This window comes from Egretta garzetta, unplaced genomic scaffold (genome assembly GCF_000687185.1).
Source record: "Egretta garzetta isolate BGI_Z169 unplaced genomic scaffold, ASM68718v1 scaffold374, whole genome shotgun sequence".
NCBI lineage: Eukaryota > Metazoa > Chordata > Aves > Pelecaniformes > Ardeidae > Egretta > Egretta garzetta.
Window position 1 is genome coordinate 2280418 of NW_009259419.1, and position 19752 is coordinate 2300169.

General features: G+C 38.3%; 1 protein-coding gene across 9 annotated transcripts in view; it reads right to left on the minus strand.

Moving 5' to 3' along the window:
- CDC42BPB (CDC42 binding protein kinase beta) overlaps positions 1–19752 on the minus strand; it is a 74974-nt gene that overhangs the window by 17847 nt on the left and 37375 nt on the right. For 4 of the 9 annotated variants that reach the window (XR_004841723.1, XM_035892449.1, XM_035892448.1 and 1 more), the window contains exons 9-27: positions 19475–19554; positions 18298–18464; positions 18079–18198; positions 16054–16187; positions 14595–14837; positions 12819–12929; positions 12106–12350; positions 11854–11959; positions 11145–11269; positions 10251–10356; positions 8651–8799; positions 7852–7946; positions 7686–7765; positions 6217–6267; positions 5003–5092; positions 4491–4580; positions 3988–4093; positions 1432–1568; positions 717–856 (exon numbers count right to left, since the gene is read on the minus strand). Coding sequence is in view for 8 of the 9 variants with exons in the window: in XM_035892449.1 (XP_035748342.1) it covers positions 717–856; positions 1432–1568; positions 3988–4093; positions 4491–4580; positions 5003–5092; positions 6217–6267; positions 7686–7765; positions 7852–7946; positions 8651–8799; positions 10251–10356; positions 11145–11269; positions 11854–11959; positions 12106–12350; positions 12819–12929; positions 14595–14837; positions 16054–16187; positions 18079–18198; positions 18298–18464; positions 19475–19554 (2375 nt within the window). In the remaining variant the exon portion in view is untranslated. The remainder of the gene's footprint in view (positions 1–716; positions 857–1431; positions 1569–3987; positions 4094–4490; positions 4581–5002; positions 5093–6216; positions 6268–7685; positions 7766–7851; positions 7947–8650; positions 8800–10250; positions 10357–11144; positions 11270–11853; positions 11960–12105; positions 12351–12818; positions 12930–14594; positions 14838–16053; positions 16188–18078; positions 18199–18297; positions 18465–19474; positions 19555–19752) is intronic. The other 5 variants (XM_035892452.1, XM_009636874.2, XM_035892450.1 and 2 more) reach the window with 4 other exon arrangements.

Sequence of the window (19752 nt, forward strand, 5' to 3'; positions counted from 1 at the left end):
AGTTCTCAGAGAGTAAATGTGAGAACAGAACAGCAGTACTGGTGCAACCCCACGGTACTGCTGTTTGGAAAAAAAGTAGAAATCAAGGTGCTTGTGAATGCAAACTTTATATTCAACAGAGACAGAAGGTGCTGTAACATTAAAAGGTATTACAGTTTCTTGATATTTCCATAAATTGAACTACAAAAAAACGTCTTCATTACTCTGATCAGTGAAGGTCTCAGATCTTTTGTAGACAGCGTTCAGTGGTTCAAGTGGTTTACCATGAAAAAATGACTCCTGTGAGAAGGCAGGGTCAGAGCCACTTGTGTTGTAAATGAGTTGGTGCTTTTCTGAAAACTGCTTCAGTTTTTCTAATGTTCCTGAAATTACTGGCTATGGGATGATCTGTGACTCACTCTCGAGGTCAGAGTGTAGGGGAAAAAACAATATACCAAAGTCTGTTTGTTTTCCATGTATGCACGTGGAATTCCAGGAAGAAGCATGCTAATACTGTAAATATTAGTGACTGCAGTATAAGTGACTATAAAGTCACTTAAGCGACTTCTTGTTGAGCCAATTTGTTCGGCCTAAACTTAGCTGCAGTCTATATTCAGAACACACAGGTATTCTCAGACCAGAGCTCTCTATCTACAAGTTTCTTGTGTACTACAAATAAAAATTCCTGTTAGGTGAAAAAACACAGAGGATTTCTATTCTGTCATAACAATACAAACCTGAGATCCAAGACTTGACTTGCAACAACTCCAGGCTGGGTGGATTTTCCTTCAGGCACATCGTATAAGAACAGTTTACAGTCACAGACAACTGCATAAGCCCTCTGCCACCCTTTCTTAACTCCTGTAGGCTTTGGGACCTGCGTATAAATAACTGATTGCTTATTAAATGTAAGCACATTTAGTAGACACAGAAAGCAGGGACATTTAGAAAAGCTTATGCTTAGATCACGGGAATTAGAACACATTCTACTTGCCCTTTAAAACCGAGTGAAAAATGTCAAGTAATCAAGCAATCATTTTTCCTCCCATAAGTTCAACCATTCCATGTTACAGTTTAATAAATATGTTAGGTGGTATTAGGACAAAAACCAGGGCTTGTATATTCCACAAAAGCCAAAATGGTAGGACAGCTTACCTTTTATATTAAGTTTACACCAACAATGACAGAAATTCTTCCTTAAAGCATCCCCCCCGCCCCCGCTACTTATGAACGTTGTGGCTACTAATCTACTAACCTTTAGCTCTTGTAGTAAAACCAACCGTTTCTCCCACATCTAAAGCAACGAAGTTAAATAAGTTACATAGATAGCACACAAAGCCTTAAGGCTTTAGCACAGTTTAGGAGATCTGTTTAAACATACTTAGAGGTTCCAAGCTGCATAGCTCTAAGTGTTTAGTATTCTTCTCTTGTCCAAGAACAAAAGACTATTACCTTGACATAACCTTTATAGGCAGTTCCTATTCCTCTTTGCACATCTACTCCAAGAGGCCTTTTGGCTTGCTCAGGGGGTATAGGGCAGACCTGAGGCGCACTATCCTTGCAGGAAACATGGCATGCAAATGAACACACTAAGTACAAAAGAGAAAATCCACAGTGAAATGCATGTACGAGTCAATCATAACAGGAGATTAATGTAGTCTACCCTTACGCTCAGCAAATTTAATTAATCACGCTGAAATTGCCAGTCAACTATTGCAATAGCCCACTACGCTAAAGGAGTGAACACACCTAGATATTGCATGAGTCTCTCCAAAGTGTTTTTATTTTCTCTTTTAAGCCTATTACTTCCATAAAGGGCAGGAACTGAGTCCACATTTCAAGGCAATTTATGAAAGCATTTTCCAGAAGGAAAAGGAGTTGGGTCAGCCTCACTGGTGTTAAGCAGCAACTAACCCAGCCACAGAAGAGAAATAGTATTAAAAAAGAAGAAATTATGTGGCAGTGGTAGGAGACAAGATAAATAAAGTAAGTGTTTAATTTGATCCAAGTATGCAAGGATACTGCAAAGACAAAGTAAAACTAAACTGACCAAAAAGAGAGAACGGATTAAACTATTAAACATGGGCAATACACTTGAAAGCATAATAAAGTAGAAACCAGAGACAAGGACTGAAACGCTGTCTGGTGAAAGGGGCACATCTATCTCAACATTCAAATAAGGAGCAAACATCTACACTAACTGTTGCATCCTTTCTTACTATTTGTACCACTTTGTGCTGCATGAGCAAGGGACAGAGGTCTCTTGTCTACGGAGCACTTCACACAGAAGTGCTACACAGAATATACGCCACTTCATGAGACAGACTACAAGAACTGTGGAATGAATTAACATGTTTTATTGAGGCATCCAACCAACAGTTTATGGGCCAGATCTTTCCACAGAGGTTTTGCCTGGTTTGTCCCAGCCACTCTGTTTGTACTGGTAGACTTGGGAAGGTGGCGGGAGAGTGGCACAGCACTGTCATCTATCCTGCGCTAACCATATTCTCAGAAGTGGGTGTATGGCAGATGCCCTATGCACATCCAGTCCTGTAATTACTAAGGGTCAAAGGATTCCAGAGAACCTGGGAACAGCCTGCTTCTGCCAGAGGCACAGACTGGCACAAATCTCCTCCCCACGATGCCTGAGGGAACAGCCAAGAGAGAGGGCAGCCCAGAGCAGGCTGCCTGGCTCGTTCTTTCAGCTACAGTCTGCTCCCAAGAGGACAGGGGTTACCGGAGAGCCATGCAAGGAAAGTACTGTAGGTGCTCTCCATGACAAGATAATAAATTTAGCACTTTCAGGAGGCATCATAATTATTTGGGACTGTGCATATCAAGGCACACCAGCTGCAGAATAGGGAAAATCCACAGGATATAGCCAGTTCCACAGGTTTCTGGAATTGTGGCTGTATTTTACAGTAGTCTCCAGCATTAAAAAGAAGAGGAATTGGGAAAAGCAAGTGATTGGGAATGGAACATGGCAAAGTTTTGTTCTACTGGAGTCATCTCTATTCTTATGTCAATGTGACAAATGTTTTTTCTGTAGCTATCAAGATCTGGAGTAGAAGAGGCAAACTGGAAAACTAATGATGCAGATCTTACTCAAAATACACGAGAAGAACAAAAAGAGCAAGTTGACAGTACGCTAAAGGAAAAAGACCAAAGGAAAAAGACCATTTCAAGCTTGCAGGAAGAGGTGCAAAACAAGAGTTCAGAACTGTCAGCAACAGGAGACAAAAGGCAGCCCCAGGGCAAGTGCTGGCAGAGCAATAGGTGCTCCTGGGGAAGAACCACTGCCACCAGAAGATCTGCCAGGCAAAAAGCCCTGAAGGGCACATGAGGCAATCTGAATGTGATACCGAAGGCGTCAGTGGAGAGGGTGTCCCTAGCAAGAACTACCCTGGGCACAGAAGTACAAAACGTTATTTATACTGTAGTGTCTTCGATGGATTTGTGGCCTACTTACTGAGTTCATGTGTCTAATCAAGATACAGATAGCTATTTTCAAATGAAAATACCTCCATATACTGAAACACGGAATTCAATAGCGACACATGCAGCAGAGAAAGCATTTTAAATAAAACTAATGGACAACAAGACAGGCTACAGGATAAAAAACCTAGCAAATGATCCTCCCAACATATGGGGGCTTCTGATCAGGATAGCACAAAATAGACAGACTCAGTTTCATGTTACCAGAGCATTCCCGTATTCTTCTCCACTACAGAAACAGGAAACACTTCTGCCTTCCCCACCTCCCCCTGCAACTCACACTATAGAGCACTAATGGTAGAATTAATTAGTTATATGAAAGGGAACCATGAGGGCTTATATTAATTCTTCAACTTTAGAAGTCTGATGAAGATGCAAAAGAAAGGAGAAACATTCAGTGGCAGCCACCTCCCTCATTCCCTCCCCAAATAAATGGTTGCCTTAAAATACATTAGTGTTTTGGGATGTTTCTTCAGGGACTTGCTGAAAATATAAAAAGTTTAACTGACTCACCGTCACAGGCATAACCTTGTCGAACTAATCCCACCATAAGAGAGGTGCAATGACTACACTGAGTAGGGCTTGTAAATGACTTGATATTGAGCTGGTGAGCTTTAGGCTGAAAGATACATTCAGGATAAAAAAAAAGTTTTCACTATCTGTACATATGTAATGCAAGCCTCTCCCTTCACCACCCTCCGGTATATCAGAGTGTACGTTATGAAACTTGAGCTTCTTTTAAGTAACTGCAGCTTGTAAAAGGTGCTGCGAGACAACAGTAACAGTTTTATTTCCAACTACATAAGACATTCAAACCCAAACCTACAACCATTTTTTGTCATCCCTTCTGACAAATCAAAACCTATCAACTCGCATTTGGAAACATTTGATTAAAAACACAGACCTAACAAACAAACACATGACAAACCCAAACAGGACAAGAACAAACATGGAGGGCTAATTTATAAATACTTTTTCCTTTGTTCTTTAGAATAAGGTTAGCACAATCCCCCTACCTTTGGTACAGCTAGAGAAATGGATTGAATGGTGGGGGAAGGAGCAGCAGGCATCCTCTGAAGCCGAATTGGTTCCTGAATCACAAAAAACTGTAATTGAGCAAAATGAAGCTTCAAGAATTTGTTTCAAGATCGAGGTGGCAAAGCTTATTGTCTTCTGATTTTTTTTCTTGTTTGAAAATGATCAAAAATTTAATCGCCATAAACATCATCATTCTGATTTAATAGAAACATTGTGTTTTAAAGCACTCACAGGAAAGCCTGCACACTAACAAACAAGCAGCAATAGAGAAAACATATGAAAATGAGGTACATCAACATACACAGAGCCAGCGAAAAGGTTTCATTTGCAACTGTCCTCAAAGCAGGTGCAATTAACACTGACACATTGCAAATAAGCAACATTCAATCCCACTTCTTGATAATGAATGCTGCAATATGTATTTTATCATGAACAAGACAGAGAGACTTTCTAGTGAATTATCTTCAGGGTAAAATAACAGCTCTCTTACTTCTTGTTGTTGCTCTGCAGTTACAACTGAAGTAGATGGTGAAACTTCTGACTTGGGACCCTGCGTTTCCTGCTCGCTAATAGAACTGGTCTGCAAAAGTGACAGCAAACATATTACAATTAGATACCACAGATGTGATGAAGTGTTCTCATGTTAACAAAATGGAAACAAAACCCAATGCTGATTTCTATATGCAGTACGCATACATCTAACAACTTGCCACTCTGAAAAAAACCTTTCCTCAAAACAAACCCTGCCACCTGATGGAAAAGCTGCAAAGCTGGAAATACTGAAATGCAAAACCTCATAGTAGGCAGCATAAATGCTGTAACAGCTACCTTCTCCCAGCAAGGCTGTGTCTAATCTCTTGCATGCAGGTACGGAACGATGTTTGAGAAGCTCGGCAATCATCCATAAAATAGCTTATTTCTCATGGTAGCTTACTACACTAGGATTTTTCTAGCACACAGCAGCCAGCAATTCTGCCACAAGAAAAATTCTTAAAAGTAGCGCTACACAATCTTTTAAAAAGTTGTTTAAAAATTCTTGACCTCTGCCATTAAAAGAATCATGTCTACTTAATCACATTGTCATAGATTTCATTAAAATTTAAGACTAGCATCCATTACAAGCCTTCTATTAATTTCACACTTACATTAGCAACTACTAATTGCCAGCACAAGGGGGAAGTATGCTACAATTCCAGAGCTAAAGAAGCTGGGTGTGGAAGTAGGATACCGTATTACTGCACTCTGAGGACATCATGAAAATCATGATTAAAAACCATCAGATTAGACTTAACATCAATGATGTAATTAGCACTAAAGGCACCAAGTAATGAATCACTCGCTTCCCAGCCAGTTTAGACAGGAAGATGGCTCGAGTTCAGTTAGCTCACTAAATACGTTCAGATGTTTGTTATTTTTTTTGTTATGAATTGATTGGTAGGGCTGGGCTATTTAGAGATCAAATTGTACTATTATGTAATACAAACTATTTAAAAACGCTAACTGTGATTCAGCTTTAGCCATACAGATAGTCAAAATATAAAACAGTAAGCCTGTAAAGAGGTATTAAAAGAAAACTAAACTAGCTCTATTTAGTGGATTAAGTTATAGTAAGTTAGGGAAGCAAAATATCTAGTTTTAGAAGGCCATTTTTACTATGACAGGTCACAACAAAATAAGGAGACAAAACTACTAGCGAAAACTTACTTCTTCCCAAAAGGCTAGCAGAGAAGATGTAGATGAAGAAGAAACGGAATCCTTTGTTGTAACGGATATGAGGGATAAAAATGATCACTTATCACCCACAGGAAAACTTCACATAGAATATTAGTAGGCTAGCTAAATAAAATGTTTTATTTGGCCAAATGATATTTACTCAAACTAAATTAATCCAGAGTGGATGACATGGACTATAAGTACACATGAAAAAAAATTGTTAATGGAAGTGATTAAGTACAGTATCAGCAATTTTAATGTAATTCATCAGAAAATGCCACCTGCATTTCCATAGCAACTATGTATTTGTTGCAGGATCTGTAGAGTGGAATCTTGATTAGTTATGGGCTTGATAGTCTACATGTTACTGTTTTAAGTATATCTGGTACTTTTTAAAGCAATGTTTTAAAATATCAAAGTCAGTAGATAAAAATTATTATTCAGATAGTAGCATATGTCATGTTTCTCTCTCTTCTCTCCACCTCATCCATATAGCACATCTTGCTGCTTCAGCAAGAAAGCCAGCATGGACGTATTGTGTCTGGGAACAGCACATACACAAAGTCTATGTAAGTATCACAGCATGTCCATAGGTTTTCTTTTTAGCAGCAGTGAAAATTTGGAAAAAAAAAAATAGAGAGAGTACACATTTCAGATATCAAATCTAACCAGACAGATGAGGTTTTAACCTGAGCCTCTTCAACTCAGCTCCATAAACATACCAGATTATTCTTTCCAGTTCCAGCTCTTGGTTTTATCCTAAACAGTCTTAAATGTTTTGCAAAAAAAAATCCCAGAAAATCTCCACGGATCAAGAGTTTGTGAAGTAAGGAAATGTGATTCAGTGTTGCATTTAACAGCTGCTTCCTCGGGGAATGCACAAACCTTTTTAACTGAAACGCCCACTTGGAGCTGTGATTTGTATGATTAGTTTTCTAACGATCAGAGGGTGTGTCATGATAAAATTATTATACCAACATCTGTGGGTCCTCTGATTCTCTTCCCAGTTCATTCTACTCTAACCACTCCATTAAGATCTGGAGCCAACAATTTTACATATCTGTTTAAACACTCCTTGAACTGTGTGAATAGTTTTCCTTGTATTAATCAGCATCTTCCAACTGAAAAGCATTTAATCCTTTATTTGTAACAAGGTGTGCCAGCCTTTCCAAAAAACTCTGAATATATATTATTCAGCCAAACGTTTGCGATTAACCTAAACAAAGAAGCTAGAATGGGAAATAACTAATGTGAACTTCTGGGAATATTTCCCAAAGGTGCCAGCTGCCCTATAAAATGCCAAGCAATCTGACATCTACTGGACATCCAATTCTGTGTCACACTGATCTGGCTAATACTCCAGATCCAAATGTGCCATATAGTACCCAAGCGTTACTTTTATGTAATAAAAATACAATTCAGCTATCACACTTTTATAGTTATTTTATGTAATAACTCACTCTGAAAGTCAGATCACGTGCAAGAGGAGAGGTGTTGAAATACTCAAAAATGGAATCTTGAAAGTCTGGAAGTTTAAGACCTAAAACCCAAAGCAGAACAGACTTAGCTAAAGGCAACATCGCAGGTGGTGTTAGAACTCTGTTAAAACACAGTAACTTTAATTACCTGAATCTGTTCTGTATTTTTCTTCCAGTTTTTTCTTCAAACCTTCCATCTCTTCCAACAGTTCCCTATTTTTTGCTTCCGATTCCTTTAATTTACTAAAGCAACACAATATGATTAAAATGCAATCAGAAATATCTCAAAGGCAAAGACTGATTAATTTTTTTTTTCCCCTGAATAGGCACCTCACCACTTGACTAGACAGTGAGAACTCTACTTGAGACTCCTGCTATCATTGCAGATATCTGCCGAACAAAGTTATTCTAATACTAGTTTGGCTTTTAATTCTCGAGAATATGTCTACTCTCCAGTTAGTCTAAGAAAAGGTATTGAATTTGCTTTGAATTTGCTCCTGATTAATTTTTTTTTTCCCCTGAATAGGCACCTCACCACTTGACTAGACAGTGAGAACTCTACTTGAGACTCCTGCTATCATTGCAGATATCTGCCGAACAAAGTTATTCTAATACTAGTTTGGCTTTTAATTCTCGAGAATATGTCTACTCTCCAGTTAGTCTAAGAAAAGGTATTGAATTTGCTTTGAATTTGCTCTTATGCTTTTTTTCTCAGGTGCCAGAGATCCTATCTTCTTACCAAGCTATTCACAGCAGTGAAATGTTTACTTGAAGAAATTTTTACGGTTCTCATTTGACTATGTAAGAAAAGTGTAGTCCATGGAATGGGATCTTTCTGGCAAAGTCCAATATCCCAGGCACAAGGGGTCATTTTAAGAAAGTTACTATTCTAACCAGCAGTTTAGACCAGCACATTAAACCCCAAACAGAATCAAAGCCCTTATTACCTTTCAAAAGATATGTTTGCATCTTTAACTTTTCGTAGCTCTTCTTGAACTAGTTGTTTGGCACGAATTTCTGCATCAAGGGCAGACTGTAATTCCAGCCTAGCTGACATATCCAACTTCTGACTCCGTCGCACTTTCCAAAGCGGATCCTGTTGCAGTAAGTTACTGAATATTAATATCAGCCGTCTAAAGATATTTCTATTCTTGTTCAAAGACATAAAAAAGGTTTCACACTGGTTCAGAGAATGCTCTTTTAGTTATGGACGGTATACCTGGTACATGGAAATCAGTTGATAGTCAGACTTTGTTACAGAAAAACGGAGTAATGAGCAGGTTTTATAATGGTTAAACCACTAACACAGTATGCTTGAAACCAAAATTCTGGATCACAGAGCATGGAAGTCAAACTGAAAGGGCCCACTGAAAATGGCTAGTTTTCATTGTTCAATCCAGAAGAGAGTATAAAACTTGAACAGTGACATACTGGAGTTTCAAACATGAGATAAATGTAAATATTTAATGTAAAACATACTAATCTAAAACATACTGAAAGCATCAAAAACATGAAAAAATGAAATAATCTGGGTCATGAGATACCCAAGATACCTGTTCCCTAAGCAATTCTTACACTTGCTAAGCAGCATACCCTATACTTCTGCATACACGATGCAATTCCGTCCTACTACCCTCAAAAGCTGGTTTGCTGAGCTTTTCCAAGTGTTTTTCACTGTGGACTACATTTCTGATATTCCGTAATGGATAACCCTCTAGTCACATATGAACTTGCAAGTAACAGTCATGAAAATGAGAGGCATTGTTTTATGTCGAGAAATAATTGCCTTAGATCAGGTTCTGCTGAAGTTACAAAACCAGCTGTAATATAAAGAACAGACAGCATTCTTTATTCTGGCAGTAGCTAAGAAGAAAATGCCAACTGCATCTGATCTGATCTTTATTCCTATTAAACCTCTCAATATTATAATTGTCTCTTGATGATGTAGGCAAATAGGAGGTCGTAACTTTCTCTAATTTTCTCCTATTCATAGGTTTGGAAGGGGTGAGTAACTTCTTAACTGTATAAACCAGCAGCAGATGGACTTTTTGCTTAGCAGGCTGTGCTGACTGGCATTACTAGGGATGTGGGCTTCCATGCCTAGCTGCAATTGGCTCTCCCTTTCCTTCTGCAGGTATTTAGTTCCTGCCAAGGCAAGACAGTGTTTTTGTCTTTGAAACTATAACCCTTCATGAGGGCTCTTCTATTTCGCAGATTTTTTTGGGGGAATTCATATTACTACCCTATGGGAAAATTATGGCATAAGGTCTCACTGTTCGGTGCCTGTACTGTTTAAAGGAGTTTGTGATGGCAGGTATTAGTAAGAAACACCCTCCTGCCTTTAACTATCAGTTGTTGTGATCGGATGACCCAAATGGATTTCACAAGCAACAGCTAAAATGCTAAAATCTAGAAAGCCTGTAGCAGAGCAGAGGATTTATTAGAAAAGAATTCTGATTATGAACAGACTAAGACAGTAGCTGAAACTAAAAAAAAATAGCTTCTTAGACATCCCCAGAATAGCCTGAATGCTTGCTATTTTCTTACCAGTGTTCGTGACCCCAGACTGGAACTTCTCAATGATTCTAGTTCTTCTGTCATCTTGGAAGCTAATGCTTGGAGATAGCCACGAGCATCCTTCTCATCACTTACCCTATTGTGCAATTACAAAAAACTGTTACTTAACAGTTTAATGGCTCATAGCACCAAACACTGTACCATCAAATAATCAGAGTGTCTGCACTGGATTTAAGGACATAGCAGAAACGGACACAGCAACAAAAACTCTCCCAGCAACAGAAAACAGAATATATCTTAGATTGCCTGCTTTAGATTTTTCTTTTATCTGATTGTCTTGATTGTGGCAGTTGCTAAGGAAACTGAAGTTTCCCTTCCGCCATCAGCAAGAGTTCTGCAGAGGTTCACTGTTATTGTTTGGAACATGATCTGCATATAGCTTTCTCAATTATTGTAAGGGCTACCTTCAAGTCCTCGTCTTGCATGCTGAAAATACTTGCACACAGCTTGCTAAAACAGCAAATAACAGAGGGAAGAACTGACCTGTGAATTAAGGGCAAGTGCTTGTCTAGTACAGCTAGTGAGGTTTTGTACGTTAACATGGACCTTTTAAATCATTACCATCTTCCTGAATGAATTTATCAAAGTTTTCCAAATTGGGTGATTTAACGATCACTTTAGAAACTGAAGCAAGTTGACACCAAAACCCTCTTCTTCATACTTAGCAGCATCTGACAATTTCACTTGTAATTACTATGCAGCAATAGTAGAAAGCAGAAGAGAAACAGTTAATCAACAGTCAGAAGTACCATGCTTTTGTTGATCCCAGAGACAGAGAAAGGGCCTAGCTATACGTTAAAAAAAAAAGGCAATCAATATTTCAAAAGTTGAAAGTGGCCATCTGGATCTCTAAACAGCACATACCATTGAATTATTTCTGCAATCTGAGCTTCCCAGTGAGCAACAGACTCCTTCTTTGCTGCTAGGTCTTGGAGCTCATCTTCTAGCTGCCTGTTCTGTGCTGTTAATTTGTCCACAAAGGAGCAAAGCTGAAACAAAAGATTAATTTCACCCATGGCTTATGTCAGTTTTGTACTTTTTACATACCCCTGTGTCTACACACCTATAGAATCTGAACGAACGAGACCAACCTGGGATATCTGGAAGTTCTAACACAGACCAAAGAACTGGAAGGAGTTCTTTTTTTGTGGAACTGGAGACTAGCTCCTGAGCATAGAACACCATGTTGCCAGTTCACACAGAACAATCCAAAACAAAAGAAAAGAAAAAGTGAGTGGAGAGGCCATCGAGAGGAATGAGGTTTAACTGTAAGCCATCAGGAAGGCAGGCAGCCTTTATAAATGCTTCCCTCTCTGTGCGGCCTTCATGAAGAAATCAGAAGGTGGTGGTGCCCTCTGAGTGGTGGGAATCAATGCCGCAAAGAGCAGTACTGAGATGCTAAAGTTACTACTTAGCCAGATCATTGACACTTATATGGTGAAAACTTCATTTGTTTTATTCAGACATTGCCTGAACATTTACAGGTGGGTTCTGATCAATGAGTAGACTACTTCAACATCAGAAAATAACGAAGTATTATATTTTGCCTAAAGAAGTTTCCTAAAATAATTACCCTCTCATTTTCTGTTGTTAGCTTTTTGTTATCTTCCAAGAGCATAGATCTTTCACGCTCGTATTTCTCTTTCATTGTTCCTACAGCTTCCTCCATTTCACTGTGCCTAAGGAGAAGGACAAGAAATAGAAACACTGAAAAAAAGGAATAAACAGAGTTAAGGTGATATGCCATCCTGCACAGACACCTATGCAATGCAATACACACACAAAAAAGAAATTCATAGTTAATGAATCATGCCTGAAAGCTTACCTCTCTCGCTTTGTTTTCTCTAACTTATCCTTTAATATCATGATCTCTTTCTGCAGTGCAAGCTGATGGCTCTCTGAATCATGTACTTCCTTTTTCACATTTTTTACTTCCAAAACATGTGATGCTTCTCGTCGGACCAGCTCCTCTTCATAAAATAAGATTTTTTTTTCCAGCTCAGACTTAATTTTGGAAAGCTCCTGCTGATGCTCTAGTGTGGCACCTGCTGCCCGGCCTCCCTGCTTCAGCTGCAGAAGAAGAGGAGAAACTATGACTTTATATTTTGGGAACATTATTTAAACTTAGAATTGTCGAATAGGGTGGCACTTCGGAAAAATTTTTACCTGGGCACTGAGTGATTTAAAAGGTGCTTTTCTCCAAGCATTAAGCTCCATAAGTGACTGCTCTGATTACATGACTCTAATAAGGAGTTCAAATGGCTTGCAGAGATAACAAATTTGGATCACATTGGTTTAGTATTTGCTTAGAATTAATAAACTGGACATTTTCAGGACATTAGTGTCCAATGAAATATTGAAGTACTTCAAGGAAAAAAAAAACCACACAAATAAATCTGAACAGGTTAGGTCAGGCTTCTAGCTTTTAAGGCTGTAGTTTTTAAGTCTCCTACAACCAAACTGTTGACAGTTTAGTAAGCAAAACTGTTGCAGCTTCTGTGTCATGAGAAAAAAATTTGTCAAAGAAAAAAATGTAACCTTTAGAGCTTCCAGTTCATTTTCCAGTTGCTTGGAGAAGACCTCACTGTGCTCACGAAGCTTGCGTTCTTTTGATGCTTCTGCTACAACTTCTTCAAGTTGGGCTTCCAGCTGCAACAAGAGTAATTTTAAGTCATTTCAACACAAGATAGTGCTATCTGTATCATTCATTTCCTTCCCTCCATATGGAGGAGCAGCAAGTTTTTCTTCATTTCTATTTTACATTATACCACTAGAACAATCACCTCAGAACGTCGTAATTGTTTTGCCTTCACTGATCCAGGCATCCATCTGTCTCACGCGGTAGAACTATTACTATACAACTTTTTCTACTGATATGAACTACAAGGATAACTGCACAGCTTCTATTAATGCTAAGAGAAAGCACTAGGAAGTCATTGCAGCTGTGAAAGAAGAAAGTCTCCCACATTTACAGGTCAGCTCCATGCCTCAGTATCTACTAAGGCAGCTTAAAACTCCCAACCTTTGAGCCAAATTATTGCAAAATACATCAAATACTAACACTGAACACTTTTACCTTGCAATTATAGAACAAAATAAGCTCGATCATTCATTTATTGACTTCAGAAACCTTATAAGAAAGACAATTTAGTGGCAACTAAGGCAACCATTGCAATTCAAGCAATAGCAGCAGTTTTAAAACCTGACAGAAGAGTAAGATTTGGTTTTATGCATTCAAATTCAACTAGCAAAGTTGTTTTTAAAAGGATTGTATTTAGAGTTGTGGGCCAAGATAAAGAACTTATAGACTATGTTCTGAATAGCTGTTAGGAAAGGGAGAAAAGAGGAATTTGTAAGAACAAAGAGAGGAGATTATAAAGCCCTGCATGGAAATACTTAACTGAATAAGCAACGACACTTGAATGCCTGCCGCACTGTGCTCTAGAGACGAGGTGCCACAGCCCTACACACCAAATATGGTGCCATGGACACCTTTGCCTTTCCTAGTTAGCTACTACTTCTTACTCATGGATAAAAGTCTGAGAAACTTCATCTCTTACTATGTTTTCATAGGCTGCCCTTCCATTTGCTAGAAGTTTTCTAGCAATGTTTATAAAGCTCTTGAATTTCTCTTCTAAACTTCACCCAGAGAATATATAAAATTTGTGGATTTTTTCAGTAATTGAAACACTCTGGGTTAACCACAATAGCTGTTTCTTATGCCCTCTTCTGTTTATCTACTTCATCTTATGTAAAACTATAAATTGCCTAAAATACTAATTGGAAATTAACTTGCCTAAAGATATTACAGACATCCTCTACAAGCACTAACTACAGAGGAAGGAAAACCACCTATTTAGTCTGTATTGCTATTCCTCCCTCCAGCTGAAGAGAAAAATTCAATTGGGGGGAAAAAAAAAAGTCTGAATATCCCATCCTTAAAGCACATGAAGACATAAAGCTTTCTAGGTTTCAAGCTGACTTATGAGTCAGTCTACAAGAATCAAAACACAAGAACTAAGAAGCTGGGCAGATAGCAAGAACAGTTTCCTCCAGATTAAAATCAGCCTGAGCACAAACAAAAAAAGACGGCTTGGTTCGTTTCCTGATACATCAGTAAAACATTCAAAAACAAAAGCAAGATCTATTTTGCGAGCTGTAGCAAAGCTATGTGGAAGAGTTACCAGGGTAATTTCTTATAGACAGACAATGTAAATTATCATTAACAGTCCCGATTTTTCAATATAATCACATATGAGACACTGGATAAGCAGAAGCTGAAACACATTGTTGTTAGCTATTTTATCAAGCTACCTCTTTTCTGATCTTCTCCGATTTACGGATGTCCTGTCGCATAGCATCAATCTTCTGCATGCTCAGATCCACCTCTTCTTCTTTGTCACGAAGTTGACGAGACAGCTTCTGCTTTTGGGACCGCAAGTCTCCCATCCTCTCACTGAGCTCGGAGAACTCCTGCACAGCTAGCTTTCTTTGCTGGTGGGCATCCCTCAGCTCTTTGGATTGTGTCTTTAATCTCTCTGAGGCTTCTACAAGTTGCTGGTTTAAATAAAAAAAATATAATAATAAACAAGTCATTTGAACTCCATATAATCTTTCCAGGAAGAAAGGAAGTAGACCTACATAAGCATGACTTGAAAGCTCAACCTCCTCACATAAGTATTATAAATAATATTTAAAAATGAATTTACACAAAGCTTTTTTTTTCTGGGTAAACAGCTGCAGTAACATACCAAGACAGCAGTTATTCTGCTTCTAGTGTGGCAGCTCCAAGAGTACCTTTGCTGTTCCAGAAGTCTTTCTTATAAGTCTGAGTACACAAGGCCACCTCACTTCTAAATAACTCAATTTCAGATTACCACCCACCATGTACCTGCACAATAGTAATCTTTTTTTAAAGGAATGTTTTAGCAGACAGCACATTCAGGGGAGCCATCAAATATAGTGTACCAGCACCGAGATGCTGCAGCAAATCTTGCAAAAGTCTTCAGAAAACTGAGGAATATTCCTTAGAACAAACTGTGAAGCTCTAATTCTTTAATTGAAAGTATAAAAGCTGGCTCTTTACAGCAAATAGTTAACAACAATTAAAAAGATTAAAATACAAATTGAATGGTCTACATAAAATCATTTGAGAGTGTGTGTGTTGGGGGGGAAATAAGAAAAGCAGCAGAGTCAGACAACAGAATAAAAGTATACTGGCCAAAGGGCTTCTAAAAAATTCTGCCGTTACTAGCAGTATTGCAGGAGCATTCATTAGCTTCCCGAAAGGGATGTGTTCAAACCAGGAATAGCAGATTGGCCTTCTCTGCTACTCATACGCTCTGGTAAATAACCCATATTACAACGAGCAAGTGGGCTTAAGCTGGAGCAGAGACCTAACTCCATTAACTCTTCCATATATATATATATATGCTTTTTGGTATCTACAGGGCTGATGACTAGCCATAGATCTGGGTTTAACTCCTTTGTATATGGAAACAGTTGAGAATAATGAAATAGTTAAACTAAAACAATCCTTTAGGTGTTTGTTTCATCTAGCAGAACACACATAAAATAAATAAGATGCCTATGAACTTCCAAAAAAGAAAGTGTGCTACTTTGGAAAACTACTGTATTGCTAATGAAATTAACAGGTTCACTAACACCTCAGTATAGTTTTAAAAAGCAGTATCTAAACCACCAAAACTGCAATCACAAACTATTCTATAACTACTTCACATGACCATTTTTAAACGTATCTTTGCATCAATACCTTATGAAGTTCCTCCTTTTCTTGCCGCAGTACTCTGCACTGTTTTTCTAGTCCTTTCAACTTGTGTATAGAGTCTTCGTGTTCTTGACGAAAAGCCACTGCATCTGCAAGCTGTCCTTCCAGTTTACTTATATCTGTAGATTAATACACATTAAAGGTAACTGGTCCCAAAGGCACACAAACAAAGCAAGCAACATTACTCAAGCAAACTGGAATCACTTTGTTTGGAAAATCAACTTCTTTCCTGTTCCCACCATTTTAGACTGTTTAAGGTAATTTTGGGGCATTGACAGCTCCATATAAGTTTAATTTTCTCAGCTATTAAAGAAATCCTCCCAAAGACTGCGATCTCTTGAAGTGAAAAAAGCCTTAGCACAGTTTAGTTTTTGAGGAATGCAACTTCTGGCCCTTAAAAACATTGAAATAAACCTGAGTTGCTCAAATTCCAGTTCTAGTAATTTGTTTCCTAAATAGTTTTCATTATATGACAAGTAAGGCTACAGTTAGCCATTAGTGCATCCAGCAAGACAGGAAAGGACTATTTATTTCCTAGAGTAGATAAGAACTCACAATAATCTGGGAAGGAAATCCCATCCTGCATGAGGCAGGCTGGAGACCTGACTGCCTGTATTCCCAGCCTTATGTTCTCCTGGTCATTCTCTCTTTACTCTCAAAGAAAATTAAACAAACTTGATTTGAAATGATCACCTGTAAGTGCAACAAACTAACCACCTTTATATATTTCTGCTTAATCTTAAGAGGCGGTAAGAAAGTGAACTGCCATTCTCCATTTGGTTTTAATTACTACTTCTTTTACACAAATAAGTAAGAAATTGCATAGGGAGTAACTGTGTCACTTGAGTTACACTGTTGTCTGTTGCAGAACAGGAAATGTGACCTATGTATTCAGGGATCCCAAGCACTGCTGTAATGATTAAAGTATTATTCCTTTTCTCATTTCAGCACAAACTCCCACTCTACATGAACCAAGACTATTTCTTTTTAAACGAGATCATACTGCTATTTTTTATATTTAACAGACACCATAGGCTCAAAAGCTGGATAAACCTGAACCATTTGCCGAAGTAGCACCTTAATCTAACTATTTTGACTCAAATCTAATTCCAAAATACACAAGAATAGCTTTTTTTGGAAGGATAATCTACTTAAGAGAGCTGAGCTGATTTTTGCAATGCATGCACCTACGAAGGGGGTACATCGCCAAGCTGCATGGGGTAGGAAGGCGGGGAAATCATCATCAGCAACTCAGCATCTGAACTCACGCTATACTACAGGCCCCTATAAACTTCTCAGCCAAGTCATTAGGATTCAAAACTACCACTTTGTTTATCACTGATTCCCACTTAAAAATTAGATGCTAACAGGAGGTTTGTATGGATAAACTAATAGCATTGTCAAGCAACAGATTTTCAGTGATATGGATGAGTCAGTCTTCTCTCAGGACAGATGCCAGTATTTGTTTTTCTGCAATGCTCAGTGCTTCCTAATTAATGCATCACCAGACAGGAACACAAAGGGAGCAGGAGCTCAGAAATATTTAAATGTGAACTATTATTACACATCCTCCCACCTCTCCCCTTATGTTACCAAAGAGCAACTCATCTTCTCTCCCCACAGTCTCTTACACCTACTTCCAAGTAAAACTCCAAAACAATATACCACCTCCCCGCCCCCCAAAAAAGGAGGAGTAAGAGAACAGGATCTCTTGAGACTTCTAGAGACATCACAAAAAATATTTAACTGAACCCATCTAGACAATTCATTGTATTCTAGACTCCTCATGTTAGTATATGCTATCTGGCCGAGCAAGTGGAAGGAAAAGTTAAGTGCTCATGTGGAAAAACTGAAATGCCTCTTATTATTGAGTAAGACTTTAAAAAACCTTCATTTTTTTTTTAGCACCTCAAGAACATTAATTCTACTTACTGCAAAAACACAGCACATATTTTGCTACTCCTAGTAACATTAAATTGTATTATTATCATTACCATGCCAGAGGCTTACCTGTTAATTTGTTCTTCAACCGTTCAATTTCTTCATTTAATTTTTTTATTTCCTTATCACGGCTTGTATTCACTGTAACACACACTGGACCCTGGAGGTTCTGCACTGTCTGTGTAGATTCTTAAAATCAGAAAAGGAAGGAAAAGGTTTTCAATAAAATACATTCCAATTCCTCCTGATGAGCAGAACTAAGAATCCAAACACATATAAACCACTAACCTTGCAGTTTTCTGTTCAAATCCTGCTTTTCTTGCTCTAATTTCCGTATTTTCTTTTCATAGCCTTCTATTTGTGAAGTGTTCTTTAAGTCATGCTGTACATCCATATCTTTGGTTACAGTGTCAGACTGCATTGCACTCTTTAAAGTGCCTCTATCAGATAAAGAGCTGAAAACAATACATATGTTAGAACATTTTAATAAATACTCACAGCAGTCTATAGCAGTTACGTGCTAGGGTTCCACCAAATATGCACCTTAAATTTACAAGAACAATTAGTGTGCTAATTGTTACTATTGAGACAATTGTCAGGGTAGATAAAGTTATTACTCTCTAGCTACTGTGTATGCTGCTGTAGCATTAAGATACCTGCATTCAGGCCTTTAATGATGCTGACGTATATTCACTTTACAAACTGCCTAAATGACTGACAGTGTTAACTCTCCTATGCCAAAGGTCACTATTACCTGTCAGTGAAGTAAGCAGGTAAGCGTACCTGCACTGAGAGCTGAGAAACAACCCCAAATGTTTAGTTTATAGTGTGACAAAGATGGATTTAAGTTAAGCCACATGATCTCACTCTGAAAAGGATGAGATGTGTGGACTGGGTTCCTTCTGAACTAAGTATTGCATAGGGTAACAAAGCCCAGCAAAGGGAAGTAACAGAATAACAAACAGGGCAGAATAACCTTAAGATCAGAGACAAGTATATGTTTGAGGGATCTCTGAAGTCAGATGGTGGCCATTTCAAAAGATGTGCAAAGTGAGCAATTTTGTCCATGCTCAGAACCACTTATGTAAACTTAGCCTGCCAGCAGGACTTTGGACCAATGTGCTAATCCTGACCTATTCCTGGCAGACATGCAAGGTGGACAAGACTTGCTCTCAGCTTCTCAGTGCAGGAAGAGCAAGTTTATACTAGATTGCAAGTGACCCATCTAGTCCCTTAATTTTAATTAATTTCAAATAGATAAAATATTAAATACAAAAGCATCTAATCTCAGCAAGCATGATGAAAATACGTTCAGACACTTGGAAAAAAAAAAAAAAAGATAAAGGTTTATCCGCAGGTACACCTATGGACATCAGCCTTTTCTAGAAGTTTATAAAAATGAGAATTTCCTAGAATTAGCTGCATTTGGGAAACAAGTTTAATGAACAACATATCCTTTGCTTACCTATCAGTTGTGTATGTAAACCCAACAAATGGTAAATGCAATCCAGAAAAGCCTGTATGAGAACTTGGCGGCAGCACTTCCTGCATGAAAACAACATGCGTGAAAACCCAAAAGGGAACCCATACAGAGCTGAAGGCATTTGATTTACCATCAACAGTTAAAGAGAGACAGCTAACAAAGACTTTTCTTAGCACATACCAACTGACAATTGGCAGTTATGTTTCATTGCATAGCTCTCCATTGTCCCTGGGCGAACTTTATTTCGGATTAGGTCACTT